The sequence below is a fragment of the Ylistrum balloti genome, unplaced genomic scaffold, assembly GCF_031769215.1.
Source record: "Ylistrum balloti isolate Yb309-2 unplaced genomic scaffold, AGI_CSIRO_Ybal_v1 Utg370018, whole genome shotgun sequence".
Taxonomy (NCBI): domain Eukaryota; kingdom Metazoa; phylum Mollusca; class Bivalvia; order Pectinida; family Pectinidae; genus Ylistrum; species Ylistrum balloti.
The window spans coordinates 551189-574485 of record NW_026782087.1 but is presented as its reverse complement, the minus strand read 5'-3'; the positions used below and the strand labels follow the sequence as shown (position 1 = coordinate 574485).

Below are 23297 nucleotides of genomic sequence, written 5' to 3'. Positions count from 1 at the left end.
AAACAAATACTATTTTGTCTTGTAACAAGCCAATCCTCGACACTAGGTCAGAGGTCATATTTTAGTCCCTTGGCTTATTGAAGGATGAATATGGCACTGTTCATCGCTGAATGTAATTAGATCATGTTTTTTTTTATCAAACAATGTATTCAAAATATTCATAGATGATGATTCCAAACTGCTGAAATTCAAAAATTAAAGTGCAGATCTATGTGACCATCAAATCACAATGCATATGAAATTTATCAGCAAAACTTCAATGTGATACACTAATATGTTCTCTTTTCATTCAATTCAAAAGAAAATGAGATAGATTATTAACAGAATCAAATGACAACAATATCTAAATCACACAGAGCTTTTTATCCTAGACAAAACAAAACTACACAAAATTTTCTACAAATCAAAATTAGCAATTGAGGACATTGAAAAATCACAAAACACAATAAAAAGTGATTATATATACACACACACACGCAGAATGATACAGATCAAGTTCCTCGTCCTACCTGGGTGTTTCCTGATGCAGCAGTGACAGGCCGACTTTCATCTCCTGGAATTTGCATATTTTCACGTGCAAATTTCCTGGTTGCTGTGGCAATGAGGCCATCTGTCCACTCAAAAGTGTTTGGGTCAGTCTCTCCATAGAGCTCGCCTAACTTGACACACTTAGGGTTGATGGTAAAAACCTCTACATGGCCTTTCTTAGCTCGGTTATGCTACAAATTCAGGTCAGAGCAATTAGAAATGATAACAAATTACAATAATTTAAAGATAAGACATCAAATGTCTTCAACACAAATCGCTGAATGAATCACTTTCTGACTGATTGGTTCAATTTTTACATTATTTAACTGACTGAAAATCCATTACACATATCTGTTAAACCAAGTAAAAAACATACTCCTGATACTGATTAAAGCTTCCTTGTATATTTGTTTACAGATATAATTTCTGGATCAACATGCATTTGTTATCATACCTGGAACATGCTCTGTTTGCGACTCGTCGCATCTGACTGGTTTTCTTGCAAGGAGATGGTTGGTAGAAGGATAAGAGCTTTCTGTAACAGGTTACGCACAGTCGTCTTTCCCCCGCCAGTGGGGCCGACCAACATGACACCGTGACGCACTAGGATCTGATTGTATAGCTGTTTGATCTTTTCTACCTGGCTTGGCCAGTGAAGGAGACTCTGGTCACGGATTGCCATATTGATGGCTCGCTGTAAACATAAACGTTTTATCAATAAACAATTGTGAGGATGATAGTTTGGATCACCAATTCAATTGTATTTCATGAGATAAAATGAATACTAGAAGATGTCTGTGTGATATAATTCCTTCTGTTCCTATGGAAATATGAACCAATCTTGTTCAGGGACCTCTATATTGCAAATATTACAAAATCTGACCTTTGACCCTTTTATCTTGACTTATGACCACTTTAGTATGATCAGGTGCAGAACTTGATGTAATGATACTATGATGTAAAAATGAAGCAAAATCTGTGCAGACGTTCTCAATGTGATGTTGATTCAGAACACGGTGGGATAGGACAGAATGGTAACACTGTAAAATAGTAGGTGCAAAATGTTGTGATGATATGCTAAAAAAAACATATCCTGTTTGAATTCCCTAGTTCTGTTTTTTTCTATCAGCTATCAGGACACTTATCACCAAGGTATTAGATGTTTGGGTATATCTTATCTTCTACTGAATCCTACCTCAATGATACCATGATCAGGATCAGGTGGAATTATGCTGGGGAACAGATCATCTAGGATTCGTTCAAACAGAGGAACGTCTTCAGCCAGGAATTTGGGAAGATTGGCATCACGTAGGGAATGAATGAGGATGTGAGATTCATCCCTCTCATTCAGAGTCTGGATCTCATTGTCACCACTGTAAACAAACCAGTAGTACAATGTAACTATAGAAATATATTGCTGAGGAATAAAAGATCATTGCAGTGCCAGTAATTTTTTGGTAAAAAGAAAAAGTGAATCCAAATGATGAACAAGATTAATTTTGTATCTACTTGTCAGTGATGGTTTAATGCAATGGGGATTTTTTTCCTTTTTGAATAAAACAAGAGTGAAACGAATATCCAAAGAGAAACAGTAGAAAATATAGGTCACAGTGACCTAAATTTTCATTTCAACTAACTAAAAACATAGTGTAACAGAGTATCCAAAGACAAACAGTAGAAAATATAGGTCACAGTGTGTCCTGGTAGTGACTTTCACAAGGAGCTAAACAGATAGTATGATGGAGAATCCATGAATGGCATGTATTAAATATAGGTCACAGTGACCTTACCTGTATTCTCAGCTCACACATTCAAAGCTGAGCTACTTACACATGATGAGCTTGGTGTTTGCGATGCCCCGCCATGACAAGGACCGATTTGATGGCCCTCATACCGAAGTCATAATGATCCTGTTGGGAAAGCTGACGACTTGCCAACTGGTAGAGATTTACAATTTTCCGTGACAACAGTGCTGCCGACATGAATCCCTCAGAGAACAACATGATCTCAGCTATCATCGCATAATCAGGAACCATCATTGCCACAGAGCGGAACAAGGATTTCAGATTATCAGGAAGCTCCACACGACCCAGGTACCTACAACATTTACAGAATCCATATTTGATGGAGAGGAAATACAAACTTGAAAATATTTTAATTTTTTACATATATTTTCTTGACTTTCAATATGCTTATAAAATTTATCTGATAAATATTGTTGTAATTATTACTGAAATCTTAACGCATTCAAATCACATAATTCCATACAGAAAAGACAATGTTTGTCAATATATGTATATGCCATTTAACATTTGTAAGATATTTTTACTGACTATCATTATCTATGAATTATACCTGACTAATACAAAACACTTACGTAGGGTTCATGGTGATGAAATAGCCACACGTCATATTGAGTTTGATTTCCTTCCCATCAAACATAAACCTCATAAGTTGGGAGTCTTTTGCCGACTTGATCGAGAGGATTTGTTGAGCAACCACAGACAACACCTCCACATCAATACGGTTAAACTCATCAAAGCAGCACCAGCTTCCAGACTGAGCGATCCCAGAGAAAAACTTTCCAAGAGTTTTATAATCCAGACCCTCGGAGCAGTTGAAAACCACACACTGTTTCCCCACAGCCTGTGAGAATGAAGATAGCATAGCTATAGCTATAGATATAGATCTTGATGTAAATTTAAAGAAAATAATCATTTGTCAAAACTTAAGGGGACAATTTCCCTCAATCTGGTGGAGGAATGAGGCTATTGTCATCTTATTCTGGGATAAAAACATGGGGAAATCAGTTTTATAAGAAAATTGCAAATTTTGGGAATCTTAATATACCGTATATTTTATCAACCTTACACTGTCCCTAGAAGAAAACTTTACTTAACGACTATAAACATAAACAAGGAATTTTCCCAAATATTTTTTCCCTTCTATTTTACATACAAAATGACATGGAATATTAAAATTAGACAACCTTTGTATATCTTCTAGATCTATATATTTTTACTACTACTTATCAGATTGGTATCACAATAGAGTTCCTGAGGTTTGCTGACCTTCGCTAAATCCTTGACGGTCTCTGTCTTGCCTGTCCCTGCAGGTCCAGCTGGAGACCCACCTAGATGTAGGTGGAGAGCACCAGTCAGTGTGAGATAGCACCTGTCAGTGAGAGGTGTGATGACAAGACGAGAAGAGCAGCCTAGATACTCATATCCATACTGGAAGGAAGCATTAGACTGCATCACCAGGCAGTTGTTTCTTTGTTCATCCCACTCATATCGTAGCTGTCTGTAATGTTAGATAAAAAGTAGGTGTGATACAGTTACATGTTTCTGATTCTATTTCTCAAAGCGACCGACCAGTATAAGATTCTATTTCTCTCATTCATACTGCAACTGTCTTTAGGAAAGGGGAATGTAATACACTTAAAAGTACAAGTATTAACACAACAGAAAAATGTTAGAAGTGTAATATTCCATTCACTTCACTCACACTACAGTTTTCAGGATATTATCATATGGTTACAAGTAGAAGGTTCTATTCCTGCTAATTGAATTGCTGTTTTCTGTAAATAAGTATTATAATTACAAGGATAAGATGGTATAGTTTCCATTCTGTACAGTAACCGTCTGTAATGTAGGATAAAGCAAGTCAGATATATTTACAAGTTTAAGATTCTATTTCTCCTACTCTCTATGCAGTGACTAATAAGTCAATATGATATAACTATCAGTGTAATATGCTATTCCTTCTATTTATATTGCAACTTTTGGTAAAAAAATATCATGTAATCACAAGTACAAGATTCTGTTTACGCCAATCACAGATGACTTTACCCTTACAGCATTGATAAAGTTGTTGCAGTCATTTCTAACTGGCCTTGCAGAATATGGCACCACTTATGGTAAATATACCTGTTCCAATCAAAGTCATCCTTGCGTGTGATTCTGTCGTCAATCATCATGATGACGATATCACGGTTGTGGACATTGATAGTGAGCAGGGCTTCTATGCTTGACCGCTGGTGATACTTGATGTCACTGGACACAAGACTAGCCAGACAGTTAAGGGAGTCCACCATATTGTCCTTAACCTGAACCAGGGCATCAATTGGCAATGTCTGATCAAAACATCGCACCACATCTTTGTTGAACTGGATCTGGGCCTAGTAAAAACAAAAATGTAAAATTTGCATGCAGTTTTTCCAAAAAAAGGACAAAAATCTCTCACAAAATTTCTTTTTTTATTGATTAAAAAGACCCCCATCAACCGTAGAAATGCGAAAAAATAAATAAGCAGGTAAAAAACTTTTTAAGCTAATAGTTTTTGAATAAATTAAAGTTTGAAGAAATGTTTATAAGTTAAAAATGCCTTAGTGAAAAAGTACATACCACAGTGATAACTACTTGTCCTGGGTGACGAAGAACCCACTCCTTGAGTTCTGTTCCTGTCCATCCAGCCAAACCTTCCTTCAAATGTCTATAAAACAAAAAAGCCCAGTCACAAAACGTGTAATAACCAATTCATCAGTTGTTGCTATGGAAGTCAAAGAGCATTCATCAATTTCAGATATTACATCAAATCATCATTAGAAAATCATAATGAAATAAGTAACCTTGAGTGAAATAGATGTCCTTTCTCAACCTACTTGTATGATTAGAAGATTTCTCTCGAGGGAGAAAACAGAAATGGAAATTTTGCAATTCAAACAGTTACTGTCCAAAACAAAGCAAACTTTCTCAAGAAAATGAAAGTAAAAGTTGAATTCATTGGTTACTTCCAAACAAACTATAAATGTGGGAGTTTAGAAAGACTTCGGTGTATATACATTTGGTCTGTTTTGGCATTACAACAAGGGATAAAGAGATACCTACCTTTTCACTGTTTCAAACATTCCTGCCTCGACACCCAGCAACCATTGTTCTACAACACCTCGTACCCTCAAGTTCCTATCCAAATAAAAATCATAGTAATGAAATTCTGCAAAGTCAATGTCTTTTTGGATAATTATTTTGTTTTCCAGATAAACCTCTGTAATAGGTTCTAAACATACACTGAACAGGGTAGGAAAAAAAGAAGGATTTTCAGCCTAGATTAAAACTAAAGATGTCTGCCTTGTTTTGAAATTACACCTTAGTTATAAAAATGTTTTTTCCAAAATGGTCGTACGTGAAAACTCATCAATGTATCATTTATAGCATTATATACTTCAATAATTTCAAACTAACAACAAATTTGATAAATCATTTGACCTTCAACAAGAGATCCCAGAGGGATCTTGGCGCCCACCATTTGAGGATCTGATTTCAGTTCTTGAAGATTTGTTTATTTTTTTTGTTTGTTACAGGTGTTGTAAATGTTCATGAACTGGTCCTCATTGAATGTTTATCAATGATGGCACAAGATATTTTTATTAAGCACCTATTAGCAAGTATCATTTGAAAAAGATCCCAAAGTATTATTAGATAGCAGTCAGTTACAGGTGGATAATGGACAATATGCTTGTGCTGTATTACTGTCGACATCCAAGATGGCTGCCTGTGGGCCACCTTGATTTCAAATCTGTCCAAAAAAGGTACAATGCACAACTATGGACCAAGGGAAACCAATATCTATGAAATATCAGAAGGATCCATCCAGTACTTCCTCAGATATAGCAGTAACAAGATTTTACTCTCAAAATCCAAGATGGCTGCCTGTCAGCCATCTTGTATTCGGATCAGTCCAAAAAGGTACAATGCACAACTTGAAACCAAAGGGAACCTGTATATGAAATTTGAGAAAGATCCATCCAGTACTTTCCAAGAAATAACGGTAACAAACTTTTACTTCCAAAATCCAAGATGGCCACCTGTCGGGTACAATGCATGCATATGAAATTTGAGAAAGATCAGTACTTTCTCAGAAAAAAGGTACAATGCACAACAAGGGACCAAGAGGAAACTGCATATGAAATTTGAGAAAGATCCATCCAGTACTTTCTCAGAAATAGCAGTAACAAACTTTTACTTCCAAAATCCAAGAGGACCAACTGTATATGAAATTTGAGAAAGATCCATCGAAATAACGCAAACATCTTCCAAAATCCAAGATGGCCATTCGATCTTGATCAATCCAAAAAAGGTACAATGCACAAATAGGGACAAAGGGGAACCTGCATATGAAATTTGAGAAAGATCCATCCAGTACTTTCTCAGAAATAGCGGTAACAAACGTTTACTTCCAAAATCCAAGATGGCCACATGTCGGCCATCTTGAATTCAAATCAATCCAAAAAAGGTACAATGCATAACTAGGGAGCAAGGGGAACCTGCATATGAAATTTGAGAAAGATCCATCCAGTACTTTTCCAGAAATAGCGGTAACAAGAATTGTTTACGGACGGACGACGGACGACGGACCACGGACGCAGGGTGATTTGAATACCCCACCATCTGATGATGGTGGGCTAAAAGCATTATTCTTTAACACATTGTGTAAAGTAAAATACACTCTTGCTCAATCTTGAGCTACAGTCTAAAATATTGTCAATCGGGAAGACCCTGGTAGGTTTTAACTAATTATTGTCTAGTATCGTGACTTACAGTCTAAAAAGTTGGCATGCAGAAGATCATGGTAGGTCTTAACATTGTAAATATCGTAAGATCTAGCCACAGTGAACACTTAAACAAAAACAAGGTGCGTAAGGAAACACAGAAATGAACAAAACACAACAAAATAAAATTTCTCGTTTCCATATAATGTTCAAGTTGAGAAACTTGGATTCCTTAAACAACCTTGAAATGAAGAAACTTTAAAGAAAGTCAGAAAATGTATTAACGTTTAACCTTCCACGATCAGTGATCACAACAAATTAAACAAAATGATAATCAAGCATAGATGAAATTCAAAACAAAATACAGGTGATATATCACCAGTGCAGACTTACCATCGCCTGTTGTAAACAATGTGACATGATCAGGATTTATGAGTATACTAATGAGACACTTGTAAAGCATTGTATAAAAATTATGGAAATCAGTATTTTTCTTAAATTGACTTAATTGTTTTTGTTGTTGTTGTGGACTGGCTGTTGCTCCAGTTGCTTCTGTAGAAATAAGTAACTTTTCCAAATAGTAGATGTAATGTAAATAAAGTAACTATACAGATGGCTGTCTATATAGATGGCTGTGTATATAGAAAGCTGTCTATACAGATGGCTGCATATATAGATGACAGTTTTTATAGATGGCTGTCTATATAGATGGTTGTCTATACAGATGGCGGTCTATATATATGGTTGTCTATATAGATGGCTGTATATATAGATGGTTGTCAATACAGATGGCTGTCTATATAGATGGCTGTCTATAAAGATGGCTGTCTATATAGATGGCTGTATATATAGATGGTTGTCAATACAGATGGCTGTCTATATAGACGGCTGTCTATAAAGATGGCTGTCTATATAGATGACTGTATATATAGATGGCTGTATCTATAGATGGCTATCTATACAGATGGCTGTCTATACAGATGGCTGGCTGTCTATATAGATGGCTGTCTATATATATATATGGTTGTCTTTACAGATGGCTGTCTATACAGATGGCTGTCTATATAGTGAAAATGTTGGAAAGCTGCCTACATATAGAACATGCTGAGCTGGATACTATTAGAAAACAACACAAACTTTTCTGGGTGAAATGTTTGACAAAAACGCATGACAAATGACAGATGTCATGTAATGAGCTTCTCTCACTTAACTGCTCTGACCAATCATGATAAAATGTCATGTTCATACTGTACCTTGGCATGTTGACGCTCTCTCCCTCTGCTGACGTCATGGACTTCACGATGGCTGCTTGGCGTGGCATGGACTTGATATTCAGGGATTTGATATTTCCAAAACATTTTCCAAGATGAGGCTAAAATAATCATATTTACTTTTCAATTTGGAAACAAATTATACATAAACATCATCAAATTTTATAAAAACAAATGTCAAAATACAAAATATCCCTTTCTCCTTCAAATGACAGATAACAACAAAAATCATGAATTATCAAATTCAGGATCATCCCTGGCCATTGTGATGATAGAAAAACAACATCAGTCTTGACTGAAATCCTGAGTTGTTTCAGAATGTCTGGATATATATCAGAACTACCTACCTGTACAGTGTTACACATCATACTTACCTACCTGTACAGTGTTGTATATCAGAACTACCTACCTGTACAGCATTAGGGTCCTTTGACTGGGCCATGATATCCAGGAGCTCATCGTTACTCAGGAAGTAGAATCGTGGGAACAGCAGACGCTTGGTCTCTAAGTAGTCCTGTATACATGAAAGAATACATTTGTATATCAAAACATTATACAAGCTACAACAACTTTGTTTTGATTATTTCACTTCCTACAGACATACAAATAAACAACCAAAATAAACACAAAGAATAAAGAATATTATTTTCATCTTTTTGATATCTAATTGACATCTGATTGATATTATGAAATTTAATAGTGAAATGAAACAAGGACGAGCAAAAACCACATAATTGTTAGTAAAGGCTTGACAGCAATCTGGACAAGACAAAATCAGATATCAGTTTTTTATAGTTGTGTACAAGGAACTACTGTTAACATGTTATGAAACTACTACTGTTCAATAATTATGATGACAGAGGAGGTTGAATTATAAAAATCTTGCCTCAAGACTCTTTTGTATTTTTTCCAATGTTCCATTCCCAGTTTGCAGAGTCTCCAGGGTTCCAGAGGCGAGGGCAGATTTGAGGGCGTTAGGGCGGTCCTCCACACGACGCATGATGTCTTTCCATGCCTTGTCTACCCCAGTAAACATCTTGTGTTCGGGTCCAAGTTGTCTGTCAAATAAAATCACCTCAAAATACAGACATCAATTGAAATCAGACATCAGTAGTATAAAGTAATAGCACCTGTTCTGGAGCTTGTGGATATTGAAAAAAATTTTGTAATTTTTGTTTTAACAGATTGGTAACCTTTACCTCTGGATATCAGGAGTACTGAATATCTGTTCAAGGTACAGCCAGTTTCTCTGGAATCTCATCCACTCTTCCAATGTCCGAGCAAAGGCTTGCAGTTTCCTCTCCCACTCTTCCACTTGGTTCTATAAATACAAATCACCACATCCTTGTTGAAATTGATGACCATACGAGACCCAAAGGGCCTGTAATGCTCACATGGGAAATCAACCTCACAGCCATGACATTAAAAAATTGGCCAATATGAAATCTGTGTAAATAAATTTGATAAGAAGCAACCCAGCAATATATCAAACAACCCAGCAATATATCAAACAACCCAGCAATATATCAAACAACCCAGCAATATATCAAACAACCCAGCAATATATCAAACAACCCAGCAATATATCAAATTAATTCTTTGTTGTGAGGTTATAGATTATATTTCTTACACAACCATGCAAAAACTATCAAGGTCATTCATTTGAACCAAGTCAATGGTTCTTCATCCCAACATGCAACAGACCTGATATCATGATCCTGGGTCACTTGGTAATTAAGGAATGCTTAAATACAACAAAATTTATACCTATCAAAAATGTGTGCTTCTTATCATCAGACAAGTTGGCTTGGTGAGATAAGATTTAGCTCTGTATGGACAAGGCAAATGAACAGACATCTGTAACATCATGTAATGCTTACAGCATTACAAGATAAAATTTATGGCTTCAACCTAAAACTTTCACACTCATTTATTGCATCCCACGGCGATTAACCCTACCTTGATTGGTGCCACGTATCTTGATCCACTGATGGTTCCTATGGTTACCTGACTCTCCTCTAGTTGAGCCAGAATGTCGTCTGCTCCTCCGATAATGAAGGTGTCTCGACCAGCATGAGCCACTAGTCTGAAGTCCATGCTCTGCCACAGGTCAATGATCTGTCAAACACAAGAAAAAGAGAGTGACATTATGGAACATTGATCTATCACAAGTCCTTTTCATTGGCAACTTTAATATCATAAAGAATATTTACAACAAGCTTTGGGTACTGAAAAAATACCAAGCAAGAAATTGTCTTGTGAATTATTTGTGACATTTCAACAGATTATCAGATCTAAAATCTAGTGATTGTAGGTGATAAAATTATGGGATATAGACAAAATGACGCCTGACAGATGTGGACCAACTAATGAGTACAAACCTGAACAGTGCTTTCTGATGGTAGCAGCTAGGACTAATAATATACTCTGGTTGAAGACATTTTTTGTACAGAATTATCTTACATAAGTACATGAACAATCAGCCAAAATGTTAAACACAGTGTAGCCTAGTAAGAGACTCTGTCCCTTTTCAAAGATGTTAATATTTTCTCACCTTCTGCAGCATGTTTTCCAATGTGGCCTCATTACTAGCTCTAGTGGAGATTTCCTGAATCTTCTCCTTGTGTTTGAAGATCTGTAAATGATATGTCACAAAGAAATTACTAAAAAATACATATTCCTTTGGAAGAAGGAAATTTTCCTCCAGATTATTTTTCATCACACACGACAAAGTAAATTCGATAACAGAACTGCACCAATATGACTTGTGCGAAAGATTTCCGATACTGGATATGTACAGTTTTTACTGTACATGGTGTGGTAAACAATTAATTACTTACATTCATTTCTAGCAGGTTGCCTAAAGTGAATGCTTTGTCTTTGGCAATGGATTTCTGAATGAGTCGTTCGATGTTCTCCCAGTGGCGTCGCCGTAGTGATGGGTTCCTAAGACTAGTGATCACAGGCATTCCCTGTTTGAAGTCTAACACCTTCTCCTTGAGTCTAGGCACTACCTCATTGTGTGGTAGACCTTTATCCAACATATACACTGTCTGTGTAAACCGGTTCACGTTCTTCTGTAGGGTTTGAACGTTCAGACTATCAAACACTGTTGCCGTCCATTCTTCCACTAGTTTTGTCCATTCCTCCTGGGACTGCCAGAGGATTCGACGAAGCATGATATCATGTTCCAGTTCATTGAGCTCTGACTGGATTTCCTGGGCACTCTTGTTGTCACGTTTCTCAATCATCAGGTATTCCCTGTCAAAAAAATCCAAACTTAAAATCTGATAATAATAATATAAACTTTATTTATTTTTACAACAATTGCGAAACAAGTTATGTCAACTTATACTAATCACTCTTGTTGGCCCGGATGTTTTATCCCCCACAAGACCCCTTACCTTTTCATGTCCGTTCCGGGAATCGAACCCCGGTCAGCTAGGTGAAAGGTGAGTGCGTTACTACTGTGCTATCCGACCACCCTCTCTGATAGATTTACTAAATTCTTTACCATGTTTTGTCACAAAGACAGGTGGATGAACAAGAGAGGACAGTCGGATGAACTGACTCTTCAAAGTATCATTACCAACAATCAGCACTGGAGGATACCAATGAAATTTTATGTGATTTTTCCATTAAAAACTATTTTTTGCTTTCTGTAACCTAGTTCCTTTGAAATATATCTATGTTTTGATACAAGTTTACAAGCCTGCACTTATTTTGTTCTTGATCCAGCAAGGTCCAGGGTGACAAAAATAATTCATACACATATTGTGTATCTCTGTTGCACTTCTACACAAAGCATAAGTGATCTTACTCAATTTCCACATAAATGCCCTTCCTGCTGGTGGTCAGTGAGCTCCCAAACCTCTCCTGGTAGGCAGCATAGCTTCGTGCCTTGATGGATAGTTCCTGGACACCTTCCTGGAGGTCACGGATTGTCTCTAGAGCAGTTACGCTCATAGTGTCCATGTGTAGGAGATCTGGGTCCTGGATCCGATTCTTGAGATCCATGATCTTGGTCCGAATACTAAAGATGAGGTTGTCCAGGTCTCTACTAAACTTACGAATGTTTTCATCTTTTTTGGCTTCACTGTACAGCACTGTTGACTGGAAGAATAAATCAATATTGTATTGATGAAAGTTTCCTAAAGAAATTGTCATTTCAGACATCTTGTTTCAAAAATAAAGTTTTACTTGAAAGCAAAGTCATTTCTGGCGGCACATCTCGATTTTGTACTGACCATTGACATAAATTTTTAAAAGATTCATTGTAAACCGAGTGAATTGCATAGCTAGACAATGTTTCTCTATGGATGTGTGTCTGTATGGCCGAACAGCCGAACAAGTTGATTCCAGTATACCTCCCCCCCGTCCCCCCTAACAATGAAGGCTTCGTCAATCCAAATGTTATATTTTCTATCAATATATATGTATACCAGTATGATTAATACAATATTCAGAAATAGAAACTTTCGTAAGTGAGAGATATCAACCATATAACAGATACAGAATACGTAAACCCTCCTGATATGAGCCTTCATTAAAAACTACTTCAATAAGCCTAACCATTTACCAGTACCACTTCAATAAGCCTAACCATTTACCAGTACCACTTCAATAAGCCTAACCATTTACCAGTACTACTTCAATAAGCCTAACCATTTACCAGTACCACTTCAATAAGCCTAACCATTTACCAGTACTTCAATAAGCCTGCAATAAGCCTACCACCATTTACCATTTACCAGTACCACTTCAATAAGCCTAACCATTTACCGTTTACATATTTGCTGACACAACGAATACTAATGATCCATTCTTACAAAACTAAACACATAATTATTTTTCTACTTGCTTTATAACATATCATTTGCTTTGAATTTACCTTTAAATGCCTGAAACTTGGTCCTAAGAACTGATACAGTGCATAATCTTCAGGATCAATTTTCACAGAAAATTCCTTCGCTATAGTAAACATCTTGTTCACAATGAAGAACTCCTTATCAAGGGCAGGTAATTCTGTAGCCATCTTCCCCAGAAACGACAGATGTTCCACAAAGTCTTCCACCGAGGTTGGATAATGTTCAAGTTTCTTGGATGCTCCCTGGGAAAGTATATATCAGAAGTGTAAACCAAAAACTTTCTGACGAAGCAACCTAAGAAAATGGAGTTTACCCAAAATTCTATCTTTTTAAGAAATCTCGAACAATGAAAATAAAATCACAAATTTACATGTATTCCAGGTTCTGTTAAGGTGAGCTTTAAGAAAATCAGAAAACACTATGTGTGTTGGCCAATCAGATGCTTAGGCAGACATTTCAAATTATCATGGATCATGTGATGACTTCTTAACCAACTTAATATTCTCTTGATGTCTAAACACAGCAGAAATACACTTTGAAATATTGGTCACTTAATTCAGTGAAAACAGATATTTACAGTTGTTTACCTACATTTTCAACCTCAGAAATAAGATTTCCCTACAAACTTTATTTATTCATGGTAAAAATAGCTAAAACTATACATTTTTATCACATTACTCAGTAATTCTGATTTAGCTTACAAACAAGAAACATTGCATGGTCAGTAAATATGTACTTCCCATCCATAATTTAATAGATTCAAGCAGAAGTTATCATAACATGCCTTAATGATTGTGAGGAGGTCTTCATTGCGTTTGTTGGCTATGAGTGGAAGCTGTTTGTGAGAGTCTGACACAATTTCTTCACAGTAAGGGAGACAACTTTCCCTGAAGCGTTTACTCTGCACTTGAATCATAGATACCCTTCTCACAGTTGTCATCTTCTTCATTTGGTGGATCTATAAAAACAAGACAAATTAGAACCATATTAAGAAAGCAGCTAACACATGTCTGTGTCTGTTGACTGTGTATCTACATCACAAATATGTAACTTTCATCAACCATGTATATTTCAAAGCTAGGAGACCTTGACCTTTAATGTCTTTATTGAATGCTTACAGCTGACCTTTAATTTATCAGAATTATTTTTTATGTGACTTTTTAACAATTTTATCTGTAAGAGGATAGATATTTTATCTTTCCTTGAAATTTTTTTTTACATATTGAAGGAAACTGTGACCTTGAAAAAGAAGACAACTTTAATCTATTGTAAAAGTGGATTAAATAATCGCTAATTTCATCAACTATGGCTACGACTTCAGTCTACAAATATTTTGGTGTTTATTAAATAAACTCTGATCTGACCTTAATGTTGTATTTAAATTACTGAATGAAATAGAACTATAATGTTTTGTATGCTACCGAGTGACCTTGACCTACCATGTGTACTACATTAATGAATGACCTTGACCTACCATTTCTGTGTATGTGGAGAGGACATGATGAAACTCCTCTGTTGACCATTCCCGTCTGGCCATCGACTCCATGACATTCAGGATTCTAGCTTTGTCCACCATTACACAGAAGTGATCAAAGTTCTGAGAAAAAGTTATAGTTTTGAATTGCAATATGGGTCAACAATTGGTATCAAATAAAAGTTATTTTCTCATTTTAAATTCTGATATAAAAATATCTTTTTCACACAGAACTTTTCTTTAAGAGTATGTTATTCAGTAAAACAAGTGTCTTAAAAACATGAAGAATTAAAAATGTAAAATTCAGGTAATACGTTAACTTAGGTAATCAAACCCCAGTCATTTTAGAATAATTGTTATGTAGGTGAACAACTACGTGAGATAAGGACTATTTATCATAATTTCTTGTCTAATATCTCCTTCATTACAATGACATGGAACCTAAATGACGTGTTCCACAGGAAAACATCTGTTTTCTGATCCCATAGAATGAAAATCCTTAACATTTCATTACAGATATTAATCAGAAGAAGGAATAGATTATTATAAGGACTCATTGTTCTCATAGTGTTTCATCCACAATCTAGGACTAACCTTGATGTGAGGTCACAAGAGAAGACAAAGGATGGGTGATGAAATTTTTTTATCTAATTTTTTATCACTTCACTTTGCAAAACATAAAGCTTTTGACTTACTGTAGAGTACTGTTTCACAAGCTCCATCTCCATTGTCATATAGGAGTCCAGCTCTGCCAATAAACCTTGATATTCTGGGTCATCACCAAACACAAACTCAAGGTCAGGCCAAGGTCGCATCATTTCCTTACGTTCCAGTTCCTCTTCATCGTCAAAGTTTAGACGTAAATCATGTTTAGGTGGGGAGTAGAAAACAGCAAGCTTTGGCTCCCGTAACATTGACACCACAGCACCTAACACAACAACATCAGAAGAGTTAATCATCCATAAATAAGATCTTCATCTAAAATCAATTCATTAAAAATCAATTAATTAAAAATCAATTAATCAATTCATTAAAAATCAATTCATCTAAAATCAATTCATTAAAAATCAATTAATTAAAAATCAATTAATCAATTCATTAAAAATCAATTCATTAAAAATCAATTAATTAAAAATCAATTAATCAATTCATTAAAAATCAATTCATTAAAAATCAATTCATTAAAAATCAATTAATCAATTCATTAAAAATCAATTCATTAAAAATCAATTCATTAAAAATCAATTAATCAATTCATTAAAAATCAATTAATCAATTCATTAAAAATCAATTAACCAATTCATTAAAAATCAATTAATCAATTCATTAAAAATCAATTCATTAAAAATCAATTAACCAATTCATTAAAATTGATTTAAAGTTAAACTCATTTCAAACTAATGTCCCAAGAAGAATGTAAGAAAATTTCTGATTTCTCAGTGTATTTGACATAACTAATCTTTTACCTTTCACACAATTTCATCTTATCCTGACTGATAAGTTTTGTAAATGTTGATTATTTATAGTTTTTGTACATTGCTGTTCCCTAATTGGTAAACAGTTTGATTGGCTAGGTAGGACAGAATTAGGGTTAAGGATTAGGATTTATTGACTTGTATCTGGTAATTTACATGCGTACCTACATTTTACCTACAATTGGGGGTAACTTTTGATTCATAGTTTCATTCAGGAGACTTAATAACAGACACCTTAAATATTCTTATCAAAGTAACACATACAAACTACTATATATATTACTGTGGATTCATCCATTTTTGTGGGTGATTTATTTTCAATGATTTCAATGGTACTCTAAAATTTATGAACACCTATGTCTCTAGACTGCTAAAATCAGTATAAGAACATTCACTGAGCAATATTAATCCACAAAATCAAATGTCCACATAAAGTTGTATTTTCTAAAAACCAGAAAAATCATACCCAACTAAAAGATATAGTTTTACAGTATCTATACTTACCAACAGTGCTCTCAAACCCTGAGATGACATCTCTGATGCCAAACTTGAACTCATTCTCATTGGGTGACAGACTGACAAATGACCTAGACATTTCTGACTTCTCTCTGCAGATAAATGTGTATAATGGCAAATAAGTGGGACTTAAACAAAACAGATGATTAGTAACCCGGGAAAGTCTTTCAAGAATATGTCGGCGTAATTTAACAGGGTGGTTATAAAGAAAAAACTTACGGGGATTTAATGGGAAAATAATGAGGTATATTTACAGGAATATATCAGTACAATCTTATGGGGAATATTTTTCAATCTTAATGAGTGAATATAGAGTATTAATTTTTATGGGGATATCTCAACATAATCTTATGGAGAAAATGTGGAGTAATGTTGTTGGAATATCTTGATATGCCTACGGGGAAGACATTCAGTATGGGAAACATATTGGAGGAGTGATTTTACATAGAAATATAAGGGCAATCTTATGGGGAATATTGGCATAACTTTATGGACTGGTCATGGAGTGTTTAATCTTATAGGGATATCTCACTATGAGGAAATTCTGAACAGATTTTATGGGGACCTACTTTTTCTCCTCATCCTGGTAGGCATAAGCAAATCGGTTTCTGCTCTCGTTATCTTCATCATACTCTTCCTCGGATGTGTCTTCTTCCTCACCACTTTCACTGGTGTCATCACCATCTTAATTAAAAACGAGAGATCCATCAGCCTTAATATTCACCACTATTACTGGTATTACTCTGGATAGGTCTTACAGTTCAGACGACTGTTGCCTGACACAACTGGACCTCTCAAGATTTATTCAGATGAACAAGTCTGTCCATGTATTATGATATGCACTCACCTGACTCGTTTTCCTGGTCAGTTGTAAATTTGACAGATTTTTTCTGTGTGATGTCTATTTTGCCATCAAGTCTGACACGAGAAGAAGTGTTGGACCTTATAGATGCGCGTTCCACTTTGGAGGATAGATGTGATGAGGACAGAGGTGCTGTCACTCCTGGCACATTCAGCATCAGTTGCAGACTGAAAACACATGCTGTCACCTCCTCCACCTCATCACGATGCTGAATCTCACGCAGAATCTACCAAAACATTTTTTTAATTGAGATCAATGATAAGATGTTTTTAAAGGCAGATGAACAGAAATATGAGATCAACACATAGCGTTCCTTTCATCTTCTATTTCCATCAAAAAATTCTTAACATTTTAAATCTTCCAATTGATAAATAAATTCAAAACATCAGAACTATTTGACAATTTATGATACTAATCCTCAGTTAGGTATTTAGACATTTAAAGTATATATTAGTTAAAGCTTTATTTTTCATTTCTAAGTTTTTGGAATTGGTCAGCATTAAACACACAACCAGATCACGCCAAGTTATCAGTGTCGTCCCCAACAATGTTCTGGACTGATTGACTTCCCTAATCTTGGCTAATGATAAAACAACTTCTTAAAAACGAAAAACAACAAGAAAGTTATCAGCACATTATTGTTGTTGTTATTGTGTTTTTCATGTTTTGTCAGACAACATCTCTGACGTAAACATTCCTACAAATTAAACCATACCTCATCAGCATCTGGCGGTCCTTCAAACAGCTCTGGCTCGTCAAAATCAAAATGTGGAATCAGGTATCCCTGTTGTGATTTTTGTTGTTTACGAGCGTAAGGGGGTATATTACTAGATGTACTGGCTGCAGAAATGGGCCTGAAAAATGATGATACAACATGATGAATCAGATGTTGAAGTATTGGCACAATAATGGAAAGAGTTTTAAAGTATTACCATACAGATAAGAAAGACTGCAATTTCCATTAAAATGATCCTCCACCTCTCTCCCCTTAAAAAAATACACAAAGCCCCGAAAACATTCAAAGATTTTTTTAAAAAAGAAAGCTGAATGACATACATATAAGATGTCTCTTAGATCCCTTTGTATTTGGATTTTACATGTCTTCAAAAAGAGTGTGATATTAACAATGTGGGGGTGGGGATGGGGGAGGTGGAGGTAATTATAACAATTATCAAGGACTGCAAGGTATAAGATATATTAATTATTTTCTTTTAAATAAGGATGTAATATGGGTTTCGACATATTTTTTGTAGCATAAAAATGTAAGACAGATCCAATATTTCAATAAAACTAAATACAAAATACAGTGTCACTACAAAATAACATTTAAAGATATTTTTATCTGCAATATCCCATCCAGGACATAGTTATTAAATCAAACATACCATACTAACAAAACATTTTATTTGAACAGATATCATTACACAATCACACAAATTAGTGGAGTTGAAACTCACAGTATTATACTTGCATGTTAAGTGTTAATATATGTGCTGTGTATAAAAAGGAACATGACTATTCCTTCTTTGCTGCACAGAATATTATGATCTTGAAAGTTTCTGAACATAATGGATCCAACCTCAAAGTCTCAACAGGACTTTTTTTACTTGAAATTAAATGATGACAAAACAATAAAAACATATTAAGTTGTATTAACTTCTTAACTTTGTGATCTACAAGTCAGGATACACGACAACTCCTCTTATTAGTGTGCAGTAATTTATACATATGCATAACGAAAATTATCTCGGAGTTGAAAACACTCTTTATTTACATATCTCCGGACAAGACAGTAAAGTACATCTAAGATTCTCCATAATTTTTTTTTTTCTTTCAAATTTTCACATTTTTTAATAGTTTAATCAATTTGTAATTTGTATACAGAATATATACTGATTTAACCATTAAACTATTTTAATGGACTGTTATAATCATTAATGAACTTACATTCAAATAAATCAATTAAAATCGTAATATATTTCAGAGTTATATGTTATTTGCTACAGTGCCTGCCTGACCTAAGTATTAATCAACTCAAACTGACTCTGTCAACACACAGTAAAAATTGTAATATATTCTACATCACTAATCTCGCTAGTCAAACCACACAGTTTGTTTTACGATGTGTAATTAACATAAAACAACAACAAAGTGAAAAAGGAAAACAACTAATAGCTTTGTGTAAACAAGTCCAAACTTATTGTATTTACTTTCGATCCCTCTGTCTTCTGAAATAGAATATAACGTCTTGACAAAAAAAAACAAAAAAAAACAAAAAAGCACCCAGGCAAATGGGGCCTTAAATTTTACACAAATTACACAGCCTAATTTATCAATTTAAAGAAAAATGGGAAGGTGGGCTCATTTCAGGAAGCCTTTGTAGGCATTTCCACTGTAACAAAGGTGACTGGGGCTATTACAGCACCTGGGCTTATAGTACATATAAACAAAGGAAAGACAAAACTTGCGTTAAATCATTTCTATACCATTCTGATCATATTCTAATTAACAGTACTGATAAGTGGTCTGATCCCTGTACATATTATTTCTATACAATTTCTGCAAAATCAGTTCATTAGAATATGTTTGGTGTTTAAGTACTTTTTGAACGTGACAAACAGGGGTCAGCATCACTCAGCTGTAGGTAAAAACAACAACAACAATCTCGTCATAAGCTATGATTAAATTACAAAGATATTAACAGTTTTTACCACTTTTCCAAATTGTAAGGGGGACAAAATTCCTTTCTATAAATAATGTTTGTTTCTCTGGTCTTAAGGAATACATGTATCAGGATATTTGGTGTGAAATATGATTAACATGTCATGAGAAGAAGTTTTAAAAACTTAACTGAAAGTTACCTCCTTAAATCCAATAGACACTTTGTCAAATGGGAGGTGTGGACATATCTAATATATAAACACCCTACAAGGACAGCATGATTTTATTAATATCACTTCATGCCTAACAAAATTTTGTATAGTTATAGGGAGAGCAAATTACAGCAGTTTCCCAGTTATTAATTTGTCTTGATGAACTGCTCGATGGTAACCATGACTTCCTGAGAAATAGGTTCTCTAACTTTCCAAAGGTAACATACATACCTAGAGAAATCCAGTCGACTCATTGTAGACAAAGTTTCTGTCTCATCATCATATTCAGAACCATGGTAGCTTCCCTACAAATCACAACATTCAAACTTTTACAATATGCTACAGCATATATATTGTAACATTTTTACTTTGTGTACAACATGTAAATATATTTCGTAAAATTTATACTTACTTCACCAGTACTTCATGCAAATCTGTTTACTGTACGAGATTTGCTTCAGAATAAATATGACACTGAACAAGAATAGAATGTACAGGAATTTACATGTGATCAATTGGTTGTTTCAATTTGAAATAAAACTTTATCTTTAGGTTTGCCTTTTATAAAAAGGAAACCTTATCAAGACCAGTTTTCTAACACACCACGTTCAACTACAGATGAAATAGTGTTTAATGTCACATTCCAATTATTAGACAAGATATGATATTAACAGTTGTTAAGTATTTTCAGTTTTCATAACCTAAAAGTAAATTTTCACATGTGTTTAATAGATTCTAATAGTCTGATGAAGAAATTTTATAATAAACAGTAAGTAATAATGAAATTTTTATTTTCTAACAGTAAGTTTCATTAAAACATTCAACCTGCTATACAGTTATTACAGGTTATTTATGGAATCATTTTAATATCACCTGTTCCCTTTATCAGCCCGAGATTGAGATATCAGTCCAAAGGCTGAAGGCATTAGAGCTAGGTCTGATTGAAGGCTGATACATTTGTGATATCAAAATTGCTATACTGTGTAATAATGTTTCTATTACCTATTATCTAGAACCCGAATGAAGCTTTATCATCCAAGACCAATATTTACTTATTGGCCTGGGACCGCCGAAAACAAAATTATTAACATGGGTTATGACATGATAACACAAACAGCATCTGTATCACTTAGGCAAAATACATGTATATATAACCAGAAACAATAGTGTTGATATCACATATGATATATATACATATACAACTATATACAAATGTATCAGTAAAAAGCATGTTGGTTAACCAGCCAGTATAAATTATCACACTCAGGATGGTGTTTAAGACCAGATAACATTCCAAAGTTCTAGGTTCCAAACTTATTTACATAAAGGTCGTAGAGGTCAAATATGATACTATCTATTTCATAAAAGAAAAAGAAAACTGCATGTTCAAATCTTCAAAAATATCTGAATGGGTCGGGATATTTTAAAATTGTGATGTGTAACTTATGTCTGACGCTGAAATTAACTTTATATTAAATTATTTGATGATTCAGTTTAAAAGAGACAAGGTAAATCAACAAGAAGGTTCTAACCAAGAACTACAAAAAATCTTCATCACAAAAATTTGGGGACACTTTAAGCAAAATAAAATTAAGGTTGGTCAATACTAAATTGTGTATTTACAAAATTTATTTACTAAGTTTCATTAAGAAATCAAATGATTGAGAAGAACTATGGAAATTTACAATATTTTGAAAATGTGAAGTAGATTTGAAAATTGATTAAGTAAGTAACTAGTTACCATAGTTACCTCAGCAGGCCAGTCTTGTATTTTTTATTGACACTTATGAGACGGATTACATAGGTACTGAATTTATAATTAATGTAACTTTTTGGATATGATAAATATCCTGGACAAAGGCTGTGACTTCTGTCAGAAAAAAAACAACTCAATATGAAAGGAGCAAATGGTTGATTTATGCAAGATATACACAATAAGTGTTAGAAACATGAAATATTAACTGTATTTAACTATAACACACATTATCTGCTGTTAAATTGGAGCACAAACCAAACATATCAAAGTTAATATAATCAACTGTATTATATAACAATAAAAGCCATGTAACACTCCGGGGTTACTGCCCCTGATTGGTGTACCGTTTTGATGGGTTTTGGGGGAACCTCATCCTCATCAGGCTCAGGACTGCTGCTTTTAGATGATGGAACATATGATGATGCCTGATACAGAAATTGACAGAGGGAAGGTCAAAGGTCAAAGTCAATGAGTGTGATAGGATCTTGTTATGACAACCAATGCAAATGGGAAGGGGACTAATCCAACACATTCCAGGAAGTGATTAAGTAAGAAGATACACTATCCATATCAGTTTTCTTCAACACTGCTGAAAAGGTTAACTATGATTACAATTAAAAGATTTAATGAAAATTATCAAAGATCGTCTATACCTGCAACTAATTTAAATATAAGCAAGTATATAAAAGATACACAAACCTTACAGATTATTTTATAATTATCAGATTAACTTTGAATTGAATTTAAGCATAAGAAAAATTATGAAAACTATAATTCAATTTTCAATTTAAGTGTCTGTATACTGCGACCTGTTCATACCATTTCGGACAGTGTTTTTTGAAAGACAGGTTCCTGCTGATTTCTAGCATATCCACGTAAATATTTATCATTTTTCTTTTCAATACTGTTACTAGATTTCCAAGTGATCAAGGCTTTACCAGATACAGTGGAGGTAAGACAACTATTTTAACTGCATTACAGCTGCGATAAACGTAACTGTTATGTTGATCTAATTATATGAATTTAATGTTGGTGGTGTTCAGAGAAATTTCAAAGCTAGAAAATCAGCACCAACTTGTCTTTAAGTAACAAGATTGGGGAAGTACACTGTGGTTTGATTTATG

General features: G+C 34.5%; 1 protein-coding gene across 1 annotated transcript in view; it reads right to left on the bottom strand.

Moving 5' to 3' along the window:
- Window positions 1-23297, bottom strand: part of LOC132548558 (dynein axonemal heavy chain 6-like) — a 91801-nt gene that overhangs the window by 56344 nt on the left and 12160 nt on the right. The window contains exons 12-38 of the mRNA XM_060212421.1: window positions 22518-22598; window positions 20649-20722; window positions 18260-18398; window positions 17530-17770; window positions 17252-17366; window positions 16671-16774; window positions 15387-15619; window positions 14692-14814; window positions 14002-14175; window positions 13241-13459; window positions 12170-12462; window positions 11190-11610; window positions 10904-10984; window positions 10309-10467; window positions 9549-9670; window positions 9236-9407; window positions 8759-8863; window positions 8332-8450; window positions 5418-5492; window positions 4935-5022; window positions 4458-4708; window positions 3600-3831; window positions 2906-3174; window positions 2359-2625; window positions 1724-1901; window positions 983-1222; window positions 510-719 (exon numbers count right to left, since the gene is read on the bottom strand). Of these exons, the coding sequence (XP_060068404.1) occupies window positions 510-719; window positions 983-1222; window positions 1724-1901; window positions 2359-2625; window positions 2906-3174; window positions 3600-3831; window positions 4458-4708; window positions 4935-5022; window positions 5418-5492; window positions 8332-8450; window positions 8759-8863; window positions 9236-9407; window positions 9549-9670; window positions 10309-10467; window positions 10904-10984; window positions 11190-11610; window positions 12170-12462; window positions 13241-13459; window positions 14002-14175; window positions 14692-14814; window positions 15387-15619; window positions 16671-16774; window positions 17252-17366; window positions 17530-17770; window positions 18260-18398; window positions 20649-20722; window positions 22518-22598 (4785 nt within the window). The remainder of the gene's footprint in view (window positions 1-509; window positions 720-982; window positions 1223-1723; window positions 1902-2358; window positions 2626-2905; window positions 3175-3599; window positions 3832-4457; window positions 4709-4934; window positions 5023-5417; window positions 5493-8331; window positions 8451-8758; window positions 8864-9235; window positions 9408-9548; window positions 9671-10308; window positions 10468-10903; window positions 10985-11189; window positions 11611-12169; window positions 12463-13240; window positions 13460-14001; window positions 14176-14691; window positions 14815-15386; window positions 15620-16670; window positions 16775-17251; window positions 17367-17529; window positions 17771-18259; window positions 18399-20648; window positions 20723-22517; window positions 22599-23297) is intronic.